Source organism: Solea senegalensis, linkage group LG15 (assembly GCF_019176455.1).
Source record: "Solea senegalensis isolate Sse05_10M linkage group LG15, IFAPA_SoseM_1, whole genome shotgun sequence".
Lineage (NCBI taxonomy): Eukaryota > Metazoa > Chordata > Actinopteri > Pleuronectiformes > Soleidae > Solea > Solea senegalensis.
In genome coordinates this window covers 22322946-22336661 of record NC_058035.1, presented here as the reverse complement: position 1 = coordinate 22336661, position 13716 = coordinate 22322946, and the positions used below count along the sequence as shown (strand labels likewise).

Genomic DNA, 13716 nt, shown 5'->3' with positions numbered 1-13716 from the left:
GGAGGAGTTCGGACAGATAAGGAGGGGAAAGGTTGTGGATGGCCTTGAACGTAAACAGGAGGATTTTGAAGTCGATGCGGAGTTTGACCGGGAGCCAGTGGAGTTGCTGCAGAACAGGGGTGATGTGGTGGATGGAGGGGGTTCTGGTGATGATCCGAGCTGCAGAGTTCTGAACCAGTTGGAGTTTATGGAGGTATTTGTGAGGTAGACCAAAGAGAAGGGAGTTGCAGTAGTCGATGCGGGAGGTGACAAGGCTGTGTACAAGAATGGCAGTGGAGTGGGGAGAAAGGGAGGGGCGGAGGCGATTTATATTGCGTAGGTGGAAGTATGCAGACCGGGTGATGTTATTGATATGGGATTGGAATGATAATGTGCTGTCGAGGATGACACCCAGACTCTTAACCTGGGGGGAGGGGGAGACAGAGGAGTGGTCAATAGTGAGGGAAAAACTGTCCGTTTTTGAGAGGGTTGATTTGGTACCAATTAAAAGGAATTCGGTTTTATCACTGTTGAGTTTCAGGAAGTTGGAGGAGAACCAAGATTTGAGCTCGGTGAAGCAGTCAGTGAGGGAGGAAGGTGGGAGAGTGGAATTTGGTTTGCTGGAGAGGTAGAGCTGGGTGTCATCCGCATAGCAATGGAAATGAATGTTATATTTACAGAAGATATTGCCAAGAGGAAGGAGGTAGATAATGAAGAGAAGGGGCCCCAGGACAGAGCCCTGGGGCACACCAGTGGTGACGGGGGACGGGTGGGAACTGAAGGGTTGGAGTTGGATGAACTGAGTGCGGCCAGAGAGGTAGGATTTAAACCAGTCAAGGGGTGTGTGTGAAATACCAATGGAGATTAATCTGTTGAGGAGGATAGTGTGAGAGATGGTGTCGAAGGCCGCACTCAGATCGAGGAGGATGAGGATAGTGAGTAAACCAGAGTCGGCTGCCAGGAGGAGGTCTTTTGTGATTTTGATTAGTGCAGATTCAGTGCTATGGAGGGGGCGGAAACCAGATTGGAATTGTTCGTACAGGTTGTTAAGGGTTAGGTGGGAATGAATTTGGGAAGCAACAGTTTTTTCGAGGATTTTGGAGAGGAAAGGTAGATTGGAGATGGGACGAAGATTATTGTAATTATTAGGATCAGCACCAGGTTTTTTCAATATTGGAGTGATGGCAGCAGTTTTGAAGAGTGTAGGAACAGTTCCAGTGGAGAGTGAGGAGTGGATGATGGCAGAGATGAGGGGGAGGAGAGAGGATAGGCAGGCTTTTACCAGAACTGTGGGGAGATGATCTAGCTGACAGGTGGAGGGCTTGGACTGTTGGATGAGGTCTGAGATATCTGAGTCAGAGGGAAGCTGAAGGAAGGAGAATGAGTGAGACGTCAGACAGGGTTCTGGAGAGGTGCTGAGGGAGGAGCTTGGGCCTAGGTGCAGGTGGATCTGATGAATTTTCTGGTTGAAAAAGGACATCAGGGAGTTACAGGAAGCAGTTGAGTACAGGTGGGGGGGGAGAGAGGCCGGGGGTCTGAGGATATTGTTGAGAAGAGAAAACTGTGACTTGGAATTGCCTTCATTTGAACAGATTATGCCGGAGTAGTAGTTGAGTTTAGTTTGAGAAATACAGTCCTTATAATGTAAAATGTGATTTTTGTGCATGTCTTTGTGAACAACAAGACCAGTTTTTTTGAACAGTCGCTCGAGCTGTCGTCCTTTGGCTTTCATTTGCCGTAGTTCAGAGGTGAACCAAGGGGCCGAGGTGGTGAAGGAGACGGACCTGGTTTTCATAGGAGCCAGAGAATTAAGAATGGAGGTGAGGCCGTTGTTGTAGTGGGAGACCAAGTCGTCGGGGGTGGATGAACTGTGAGTGTTCTGGAGACAGCTGATACCAGAGGAAAGTGTATCAGGATTAATCTTCCTAATGTTACGGAATGAGATAACACGTGGGGGCTTTGTTAAGGACAGAGAGAGTTTGACATTGAATGACAGAAGCAAATGATCAGTTATAGGAAGTTCATCAGTAATACAGTTGGAGGGAATGAGACCAGAACAACAAACTAAATCCAGAATGTGACCCTTTGAATGAGTGGGGAAATCAATATGCTGCTGGAAGCCAAAGCTGTCAAGACAGGATGCAAAGTCACGGGTAAGAGGGAGATTGATATTGTCCATATGTATGTTGAAATCCCCCAGCATTATTACATTTGGGGAAAGTGTGGTTAGGTGGGTGAGTAGAGCAGCAAAGTCATTAATGAAGTTATTGTTTGTTTTAGGGGGGCGGTAAACAGTTGCAACGATGGTGGGAACTGGACCAGACAGTTGACACACAGTTGATTCAAACGAGTTGAAGGTGGGAGCAGATACCGGTAGGACTTTCCACTTCTCGCGGTGAATTATCGCGAGACCTCCACCTCGACCGGAGCCACGAGGTTGACAGTTGTAAACAAACCCAGGGGGCGTGGACTCGTTGAGTTGGGAAAAGTCGTTCGGTTGTTGCCATGTCTCGGTCAAGCAAAGAAAGTCAAACTTACGGTCAGTAAGGAGGTCCTGGATAAGATGCCCCTTGCTCGTAAGTGAGCGGATGTTTAGTAGACCGAAGTGGACCGGGGTGGTGTTGCATTTTCCAGTAGCGTTAGCGTTAGCCGACCTAGCAAGGCTGGCTAACACGGTGTGGTCAACAACCCGGCCGGTGATACGTGGAGGGCGTCGTGCGGAGGACCAGATGGATTGTATTGGTTTGGAGTTGTCAAAGTGGAAGCTTCGACGAGATCCGCGATGGATATATCTCCGACGAGGCAGGGAAGCGATGTCCGGATGAAGGAGAATTGCCGGTGGAGGCTTGAGCAGATGAAGACGGAGCCGATGGAGTTCAGCCGCTGAGTACTGGAGGAGTCCTGTCACCGGTTGATGGAGAAGCGACAGGAGAAACCAGACGAGGATCCCCGTGTAAAGCCTACAAGCCCACATTGTAGACGGAGACCCAGATGACTTAGGCCGAAACAGGCGAACAGCCCAGGTAAATGGCTCGAAGCCGAGGCAGTGGGCTAATGTTAGCTAGCTCACGCAAATGCACAGAGATGTCAGATGGTGCGGGCAGGTAAGCAATCTGTCTCTCACTTGAATGTTGAGAACAGTTGCACAGTCCAACAATAGAAAAGCTCAGAAGTATACACGTTTAAAAAAAAAAAAAAGTTAAAGGTTAAAAGTTATCGGCGAGCAGCGGCAGCATCGGCGCCAGTGTTCACTCGTGCCGCAGTTGTATATGAAAAGTGAAAGCGGGTAAAGAAAAGCGACCACCTGGACTACCTGGGGTTGAGGCGCTTAGCTGCTCGAAGGTACCCAATGTTGCGGTGATCTGTCCAGACCAGAAACGGTTGCTCCGCCCTCTCCAGCCAGTGCCTCTATTCCTCGAGCGCAGATTTGAAGGCCAGCAGCTCTCTGTCCCCCACACTATAGTTCCTCTCAGCCCGAGAAAGCTTCCTGGAATAGAAGGCACAGGGGTGGAGCTTCTGGTCCGAACCCACACTTTGAGACAGGATGGCCCCCAGCCCGGAGTCCGAGGCGTCCACTTCCACCACAAATTGACAGTGAGGATCAGGGTGACGGAGAATTGGTGCAGAGGTGAACCAGTGTTTATGCTCCATGAAGGCACGGTCCGAGTCTGGTTTCTGTTGGAAGGGCCCTCCAGAGGTGAGGGCATGTAAGGGAGCAGAGACAGAACTAAAATTGGGGATGAACTTGCGAACCCCAGGAAGCGCTGAAGGGCCTTCCTGGAGTCCGGAACCGGCCATTCACGCACCACTCGGACCTTCTTGGGGTCCATCCGGATCTCTCCGAGTGAAATGATGAACCCCAAGAAGGAAAATGAACGGGCGTGAAATTCACACTTCTCTGCCTTCACGTATAGGTGGTGCTGCAACAGTCTCTCCAGCACCTGGCGTCTCTTCAGCATATCGCGGAGGACGTCGTTAACTAATGACTGGAAGACAGCTGGGGTGTTGGTGAGCCCAAACGGCGTCACCAGATATCCGTAATGCCCCGACGGAGTGTTAAATGTTGTCTTCCATTTGTCCCCCACCCTGATAAGAACTAAGTGATAAGCGTTGCGGAGGTCGAGCTTGGTGTAGATAGTGGCTCTTTTGAGGAGTTCAAAAGAGCCACAGAGATCAAAAGAACCGTTCCACTTCCACCCCATAAGCAGAAAAGAAAAAGAGAGAAAACAGACAAGAAAGAGAAAGAGAAAACAGACAACCTCGAGGAGGAACGGAACCGGGATGAAGCTCTATCGTGCAGTCATGGGACGATGCGGAGGGAGAGCAGTGGCTTTGGTCTTACTGAAAACTTCACCAAGGTCGTGGTAAACGGGGGGAATTGAGGACAGGTCCGTGACGGTAGCTGGGAGAGACGTCGCAGTGAGATGATGAGAAACACCCCCGGTTGCAGCCCTTCCCCCAGCTAGTTATGGAGTTACTTGACCAGTTGATGACAGGGTTGTGATGTTGGAGCCAGGGATGCCCCAGGATGAGATGGTGGATGGAATCCTTAAGGATGTGAAGCCTCCAGTGGTGGAGACAGTGGTTGCAGCAGGGCTCCAAGCTCCTGTGCTAGGGACTTGGAGATGCGTTCAGTTGAGGAGCGATGCGTCTGACCGACCTGCATGGGTTCCTCTGGGTTGGAGTGGCTCTCAGGCCTGGCAGGTGTGTCTGATAAGGCTTATGGTTTCTCCAGACTGCGACCGACCGTGAGATGCTGACCAATATGGGAAGGGGGAATGTCTGCATGGCGGTCACGTCCCTGCTCCCGCAGGCAATTGTCCAACCTGCTGACTAGCGTGATGAGGGAGTCAAGGTCCTGGGGAATGTCCAGCGTGATAAGGAGGCAGTGAAAACATGGGGTGAGGGCACGCAGGAAGGCGTTGATGAGGGCTGGTTCATTCCAGCCCGAGTCGACAGCCAGGGTCCGGAACTGGATAGCGAAATCGCTTGCCCGTTGCGCTCCCTGCCTAAGGTTGGCCAGGGACCTGGCTGCCTCTCTGCCGGGTGCCACGTGATGGAAGGTTCTTTTAAATGTGTCCATAAGGCAGGGTCAGAGGGAAAGACGGCAGAGTTCAGTTCAAACTGAAGGCGACACTTGGTGAGAAACGGGCGGCACTCGCCCGAGTCACCTGAATAATGTCCGGGGTGGGCGAACTTGGCAAGCATGGACGTAGCGAGCGAAACATGGCGTCATGGTGGATGGCCAGCTGTTCCAGGTTTCGCCCCAGGCTCTCCAAGTGAGTGGTGTTCTGAGCGATACACTCCTCCTTTTTTTCTGTTTTCTTCAGTCTCGTTCTCCCTCAGTGTCTCCTTTTCATATCTCCTTTCCCATCCGTTTTCTTGTTTCTCTCCTCGATCTTTGTTATCCCTGCCTCGTTCTGACCGTGCTGTAAATTCAGGTCAAGGCCTCCCTCTCCCACAGATTATTAATCTTAATCCGAATGTGACTTTTTTCCTTTTTTCATGTGTTCATGAAAATATTGAATTCTAGAAATATGGGAATGTGGAGTCGGGTCATCAGTGACAGATGATCTGAAACAATCTGTGTGCGTGTGTGTGTGTGTGTGTGTGTGTGTGTGTGTGCATGCCAGAGTCTTTCAGAATTAGAACAAGATAGCAATAAATTGATATTGATAATCACAATAAAACATCAAACAATCAAAGATGAATTATGAACCAACCATGTTCCTTAGACAGGGAAACATACAGGTTACAATACAAGAAATTATAATCAACAAAAAGGAACTGATGAACAATTAAAGCAAAAAAACAACAACAATATAAGTCAGTAAACATCTCACACACACACACACACACATTCACAGTCATTCCATTTGACTAAAACTGCCCTTTTCAAATACCTGGAAACATTAGTTTTTAATTGAATTCCTCAGGAGATAATGTAATCAGGAGTTTAATTAGGAATTACTGTTCCACACAGTTCCACAGTTCATGCTCCCAACCTTTGACCCTTAAATAGTGGAGGAATCCAGTACACAGAAGAAGACTCAGAATGGTGTGTGACATGCTACACCTAGCCGTTAGCTAAACTGGAAACTAGAGTGAGACCTGTGTGTTTTTAGCCTGATCTGATTGCACTTTATATCATATTTAAAATAAAATAAATGTCTTTGATTTTAATGCAGAGTCCAGAGAGTATAAAAGTAAAATGCCACTTCTTTGGACTTTTGGATTTATGGACGCTTCCTTAGGTTTTTTTTTTTTAAACTGCTGATTTCAAGTGCAGCTAATGAAAGTGTGATTAACAACAGATGTTGGTTCCATTATTGTTGGTATTACAGTGTCCAGCTGTTTACTCCACTACATCACTGCTTTCCTGCCATTGATACCCATAAACCCTTGTGTTCAGGGGTCGTTTCCTGTCGGTTGGTTTGGTTCCCTCACAGTTGTGATTAACACGGAGCACACGGAACAAACCTTGTGTGCTTGGTGTTAAGTTCGCGGAACTAAACCTGGACCTGGATTTCATATGAATGGGATCCTGTATTTAACCCCTGAAACAAGTGGAGTGTTTTAATGAGGTAACTGAAGCCAGCTGCTTCTTATTTTTGGATTGGCTGCACTTCTCTGTTTGCTTTCCAAATCACACGCTCAAGTCTTCTCAGGTGCAGAGCAACAAGCTTAATGAGCTCGGCGTGCAAGAAGTGAATCACAGGAATTCACTTCACTTTGGAATGAAGACATTCTAATGTGTGTGTGTGTGTGTGTTGCAGGGTAACAGACCTGATGGGTTACACTCCTGAGGATCTTCTGGGTCGTTCTATCTACGACTTTTACCATGCCCTGGACTCTGACAGCATCACCAAGAGCCACCACAACTGTAAGCACATGCAACACACACAAACACACACACACACACACACACACACACTCATGCTATGATTCCATGTACAGAACTCTGTTACAATATTGTACAGCAGGTATTTTGCTGAGATTCACAGTTCAACAGATGCAAAGTTTGCTTTTCTATGATACAGTTGTAGCACGACTCTTCCTTTGCTCCTCCATCAGTGATAGAACCTGGTTTTAGTTCCTGCTCTGACGAGGTTCAGCTAGCCGATACTGTGACGATGTCATCAGACTGCTGGCCTCTGATTGGTCAGAGTGTGTCGTCACTGAAGCGTCATGAGCGCGACGTCAAAGCCAACAATGTCCAACTGTAGATCAAAGTGACAAAGACTTAAAGTGAGACAGCACCATCGTCACCACGTTCACTGGGATTTCAATGATTCACTTTCACTGAAAACAAATGCTTTACAAGTCACATATTTGTGTTTGTTTTGCGTATAGAAAGCTGTGATATAATGACTCCGCCCATGTTGAGGAGGTACTATGGTAATGAAAAACCAAACCAGTCGTGCCGGGCCGGGCCATGCTGGGACTGAGGTCCCAAGCATTTAGTTATAATTTATTCGTCAATGAAATGACATTAACGAAATAATTGTATTGCATCAAAACGTTCCAAAATAAAAAGTATTTTCCTTGAATCATATCGTAGCCTACTTACACATTGCATACACACTTAATCATCCTCTAAGGAAGACACACACGCCCCTGACTGTGTGTGTGTGTGTGTGGAGCAGGGTCATAGTAAAAAGATGACTCATTAAATTAAGTCCAGCCACTGATGGTCTGATAAGGTTTGCACAGTGGACAGGGAACCAGGAACCAGGTGGCCTCTATTACTATCTAATGACACTGTGTGTGTGTGTGTGTGTGGCTCATGGCTTTTATCTCCACTGACAGCAGATCATTAGAGACTTTGAACAGTGAGATAACGACAAGAAATATGGTCATTTACTTTCACAGTGAAGGCCAGTGACATAATGGCTGTGTGTGTGTGCGGATATTACTAATGTTGTGGGGACCTAAAACTGTTTACACAGTCACATTATGGGGACTTGTCGTCTTTGTGGGGACAAAAATCAAGTGACTACATTTTAAAGTGAAGATATGTTTTAAGGTTAGGTTGAGGTTAGGGTTAGGATTAGGATTAGGCCAGTAGTAATTGTGGTTAAGGATAGAGTAAGTCTCCAGGAAATGAATGTAAGTCAATGCAATGTCCCCTCAAGTCATGAATGTCCAACATGTGTGTAACATATGATTGGAATTAGAAATAAGGTGGAATATGATAACTGGACCGGTTTAGGGGAAAATCAGGATTTTACTTAAACACATGTGCAAAACATGTGCATGAGGAAACATAACAAAAGGAGTCTGTATAGGTGCTGACAAATAACTAATACACAAAGTAACGTCAAATAAATGACTGTAATGGAAAGACTGCATTAACCTTATCAGACCTTGTCTCTGGAAATAAAATCAGTCCTGGTCCTGACGGAGCACTTTGGTCTGACCTGGTTCAGTGCAGAGGTTCTTTGGTCTGATCTGTTTCACTGCAGAGGTTCTTTTGTCTGGTTCAGTCCAGAGGTTCTTTGGCCTGTCCTGGTTCAGTCCAGAGGTTCTTTTGTCTGGTTCAGTCCAGAGGTTCTTTGGCCTGGCCTGGTTCAGTCCAGATGTTCTTTGGTCTGACCTTGTTCAGTGCAGAGGTTCTTTGGCCTGATCTGGTTCAGTCCAGATGTTCTTTGGCCTGACCTGTTTCAGTGCAGAGGTTCTTTGGCCTGACCTGGTTCAGTCCAGAGGTTCTTTGGTCTCACCTGGGTCAGTGCAGAGGTTCTTTGGTTCTGACATGGTTCAGTGCAGAAGTTCTTTTGTCTGGTTCAGTCCAGAGGTTTTTAAGTTGTCTTCAATTACCTTTTTCACCTGAGGAGGAAGTGAAATCAGTTCCACACAGCACTCCTAAAGGGTTTACCTCACAAATCATCACTAGAACCCTTTCCTTAAACAACTACACGGGGTCCACCATCCGTTTCACAATCCTTCTTTTAAAGTTCAAAGCTCTTCTATATCTCACTGACCTTCTCTGGTCCTCTCCATACCCCCCCGCCCACCAACTCTGGAATACACTCCCACAACACGTCTGAAACATAACATCACTGGCCAACTCAAAACTGACTTATTCAGACTTTCCCACATGAGCGTTCTGCCACATCACCTCATACACCATTGGATACACGGGTTACGATACAATTCAAAAACCATACACTTTTATTACAGACTGATCCGATATGGATCGTTACAGTCGATACAGATATATAACAACAACATATAACAATAACAACAACAAAATCCCGTGCTGAACTGTGACCAAATTTGCCCAAAAAAAGTAAGAAATAACCTTCTCTGTTATCGGCTCCGTCCTCCTGACCGTGTTTCCTTGTCACAGACGCTCGACACAGATTACTTCTGTCCAGCTTTCCTTCCATCTTATAAAACCCAAAAATGGTCTACTCTTTGGATTTTTGTTTCCATGATGTGTTGAAAATCTTTCCCTTTCCTTTCACTGTCGTTCTTCACCTCCTCCAGAGTGTGAGAGTGAATGGTTGTTTGTCTCTATGTGTGTCCCTGCGATGGACAGGTGAACTGTCCAGGGTGTGACCCTGTGACTCTGCCTATCGCCCTCTGTCAGCTGAGATTGGCACAGAACCCCCGCGACCCTCCTGTGGAGGACGAAGTGGTTGAAGATGGAGGGATTATAAACTGAATAACAGAAGCTGGTTCCACTGTGACCTCTTTGGATTCAGTAGCTGACTTCTCTGTGTTGGATGACACAAGTCGTTTTTTTTTCCCTTGCTTCCTCTGACCTCTGACCTCTAGCTTAACATTACATTCACACACACACACACACATTGGCAAGTTTATTTAAATATTATTTTAAATCTTTAGTTTTTTGTGGTTTCTCTCAGAATCTTTGTTTGGTGTTCCCAACATGATTTAGGATAAATAGATTTTTGAGTAACTTAAATAATCATAATAATCTAATGTATTTATCAGAACTCTGCTCATGTGCAGAGGAGCTGCTCTCTGGCCAACGTGACCTGATCCGCACATGCCCCCAGCTTTCTGTGCAACATGTAATGTGTATCAGCTTATGCAACACACGCATGCACACACGCACACACACACACACACACACACACACACACACACACACACACACACACACACACACAGTCCAGCTCCTTTCCCACGGCAGCACTGAACTTTGGACACAGGCCAGCTCATATCCTCCTCTGCTCAGAGTCAAATATCCCACTTTTTTCTGCTTAGTTAATTTTACATCCATGAAAAAATACTTGGCCATTTATTTATTTTTTGAAGCACTTTATTTATAGAGTTTCACTTTACGAAACACAGAACAAAGATGCAATGTATTACACCAGCCTCTCCCACCCACCAAGGCTCAAGAGAAAAACAAAAGTAGAGGTAGGCACACATTATACCACAAACATCAGACCATACGTCACCAGATCCAATTGGCAGTACATGGATGTGTAAAGGAGAATGACATCATGTGAGGGATACGCTATGAAGGGGGCCCAGGTTTTTATAAATGACTCCAATTACTACATGTCATTTAGCAGACACTTTTATCACTTTCAATCAGCCAGGGGTGGAATCGAACTTGCGACCATGATGTCTTTCGCACACAGGTCTTAACCACTGAGCCACTCCACCCCAAGTGACTTACTTTGAACTGAGTACAACCTGCCAGGGGTGGAGTTGAACTTGCGACCATGATGTCTGTTGTACACAGGGTACCGGTCTTAACCACTGAGCTACCCGACCCCATTATATTATATCTCAAGTTCTCTGATGGGAACACTGAGAGTACCTCTTTGACCCAGTGTGTGAAGGAGGGAGCTTTCACAGACTTCCAGCACTAAAGAATAGTGTGTGATCAGTGCTACAGCGTTTGCCTGAGGGACAGCACGTTGTTCTTCTGATGGAAACACCCCGGAAATAGCAACTGTTGGATCAGAATTCCCTGTTTTGTTACAAATGGAGGAGATTGCTTCAAAGACCCTAACCCAGAAGTAATGAAGTGAATTGCAAGACCAGAACATATGACCAAGCCATGTCTCGTCAGACAGTGCAACACCCAGGTCGTCTTCCCATGCCAGACTGGCATTGTCCCCCTGAGGCGGGCTAATGCCCAGTACTCTTTTGTAGATTTTTGACAGCCTTCTTTTCATCATAGGCCTAATATGATAACTGGTAAAAAGGGAAATGGGAAGTGTTTCTTCACAAAACCAAGTACCTGTAAGTATCTGAAGAAATGACTGTTGGGAAGGTTGTGATCTCTGGGCTCAGACCTGAAAGACTTACACTGACAGGTAAGGAGCCACTCAGAATAGATAAGGGTTGGAATTAAGTTCCATAGAAGCCCATGTTGGTCCTTCTTTTTTTTCATAGGTAGAAATTCAGTAATTCAGTTTGAAGATGTTAGCTGACCAGTAATACAGTAAAAAATAGAATAGAATAGAAATACTTTATTCATCCCCAAGGGGAAATTGTTCTGACATAGCAGCGATACAAGAAATATAATAATATAATAAATAAATGTAATGTAACCATAAAATGTGTAACAGTGGGAAGAAATAAGCGCTTCCTACAGACATCTAGAAGCTCAATTAAAGATTAAAGAGGCCCAAATAGCAGCAGAGCTGTCAACATTGAAGCACGAGAAGGAGATAGCAGCAGCTTTGGCTGAAACCCAATTCCTTGAAGAAGCAGCTGAGCTTGAGAGTCGTGAAGGAAGTAGGAAGAGCACCGACAGGCTGGCTAACGTCAGCGTTCAACGCACACACGACTATGTTGAACAGCACTCTCAGCTACAGTCTAGTTACCAAGAGCCTCCAACACTTGAACCATATTCACCGCAAGCCCTTCACCTCTCAGCCAGTGATGATGTCCACACTGTACAGCAACCTTCAGATACAACGGCTGTTCCAGCTCAACAACCTGTGAGGTTAACGCTAGCTGCAGCTAAGCTACCTACGAGGTCAGCGTTCGCAGTTCCGGCTCAACAACCTGTGAGGTTAACGCCAGCTGCGGCTCAGCTACCTACGAGGTCAACGTTCGCAGCTCCAGCTCAACAACCTGTGAGTTCAATGGTAGCCACAGTACAGCAACCCACGAGGTGGACGCCTGCACCTCCGGTACTCTCGTCAGCTTCCTCTTGTTCAGCCTCATTACTCTCCTTTCAGAGCCCCGCCACAGCCGCATTCTGGCGACACAACTGGAATGAGTGACATTGCTAGGTATTTTGTGCACCGGGAGCTTGTGAGCTCCGGTCTCACCCAGTTCAGCAACCGACCAGAAAACTACTGGGTATGGAAGTCTTCCTACATCAACAGAAGAAACGATCCCAGCTTCTCTCTCACTCCAACCCCCTCAAAAACGTACATCCAGTATCCTAAGTATGAGCAACCTGAAAGGGGAATGAGAAACGTCAAAAGACAAATCTCTACTCACAAAACAGATGTCGATGCACACCGCTGGACTTCTCAATCAGACTGTTCAAGTTTCAAACCTGACAACATCGGGAAACAGTGTCCCATTCATCAAAAACCCTATCCTCTGAAGAAGTGCCGGGGTTTTCGAAGCAAGCCGCTTGAAGAGCGCAAAGCCTTTCTGAAGGAGAATGGGATCTGCTTCAAGTGTTGCTCCTCTACAACCCACCTAGCGAAGAACTGTAAGGCGGCTCTGAAATGCAGTGAATGTGATAGCGAAGACCATGTAGCCGCACTTCACCCTGGACCTCCACCGTGGAGCACAGAGAACAAGAACTCCCCCTCACAGTATGGCGGGGAGGGTGAAGGGCCCGGGCCAGCAGTCACCTCTAGGTGTCTGTAGCAGCTTCCGATCCTGTTCCAAGATCTGTCTGGTGAAGGTTTACCCCAAAGCACACCCAGACAGGGCCACAAACGTTAACATCCTCCTGGATGATCAGAGTAACAGGTCTCTGGCGAGGTCTGAATTCTTTGACCTCTTCCAAATCAAGGGTTCACACTCACCTTACTGAGGAAAAGGAAAAAGAGAAAAGAAGGAAAGATGTTAAGTGGATTCTCTGTGAATACGACTAAAGATTCTCAAAGATAAACACTGGACTCTGTCGCTCTTGGACTTGTTAGCTACATGTCAGCTTGTCTATGTCACAACACGGACACGTGTGACAGAATAAATAGTGCAATCCAATAATAAAGGATAATAAAAATGAGGCAGACCCAGTCCTCCTGCTTTCTCAGACATCTCCAGATAAGCTCTTTTAAACCGTGGGGTGGAGTTGTGCCAAATAAAGCAGGTAATATAACTGCTCAGCACTTTGAACCAGGACTTGGTCAATAAGATGGGGATCATCTGAAATAAATATAAGAACCGAGGCAGGATTGTCATCTTTACTGTGTTTACTCGGCCGGCCAGTTTAACGGGGAGCGCTGACCATCGAGTGTGGCTTGATCTTCTGTACTCATTTTTGGTCATTCTAGGCCATCCAGGAAGGCCTGGGTTTGGGCTGCGTTCATGGGGGTTTGTGACGTGTAGAGTGCTTCATAGTATGCCTTAAATTGGTCATTTATGATCTGAGGATGTGTGGAGGTTGAGTCTGGTGAAACATGGATGTCGTGAATTGCATTTATGAGCTGAAGTTCTGCAGCAATTTACAATAAAATGTCCTCAAGGTTAATGAAAAACGACAGCTCCCATGAGTCTGTGTGTTCAAACGGTCATAGGAGCTTGAATCGCCGACCGTTCGAAGGCATAAACGGGGTC

General features: G+C 46.5%; 1 protein-coding gene across 2 annotated transcripts in view; it reads left to right on the top strand.

Moving 5' to 3' along the window:
• LOC122781796 (endothelial PAS domain-containing protein 1-like) overlaps positions 1-13716 on the top strand; it is a 78140-nt gene that overhangs the window by 53965 nt on the left and 10459 nt on the right. For both annotated transcript variants that reach the window (XM_044045815.1, XM_044045816.1), the window contains exon 7: positions 6756-6862. In XM_044045815.1, coding sequence (XP_043901750.1) covers positions 6756-6862 — 107 coding nt within the window. The remainder of the gene's footprint in view (positions 1-6755; positions 6863-13716) is intronic.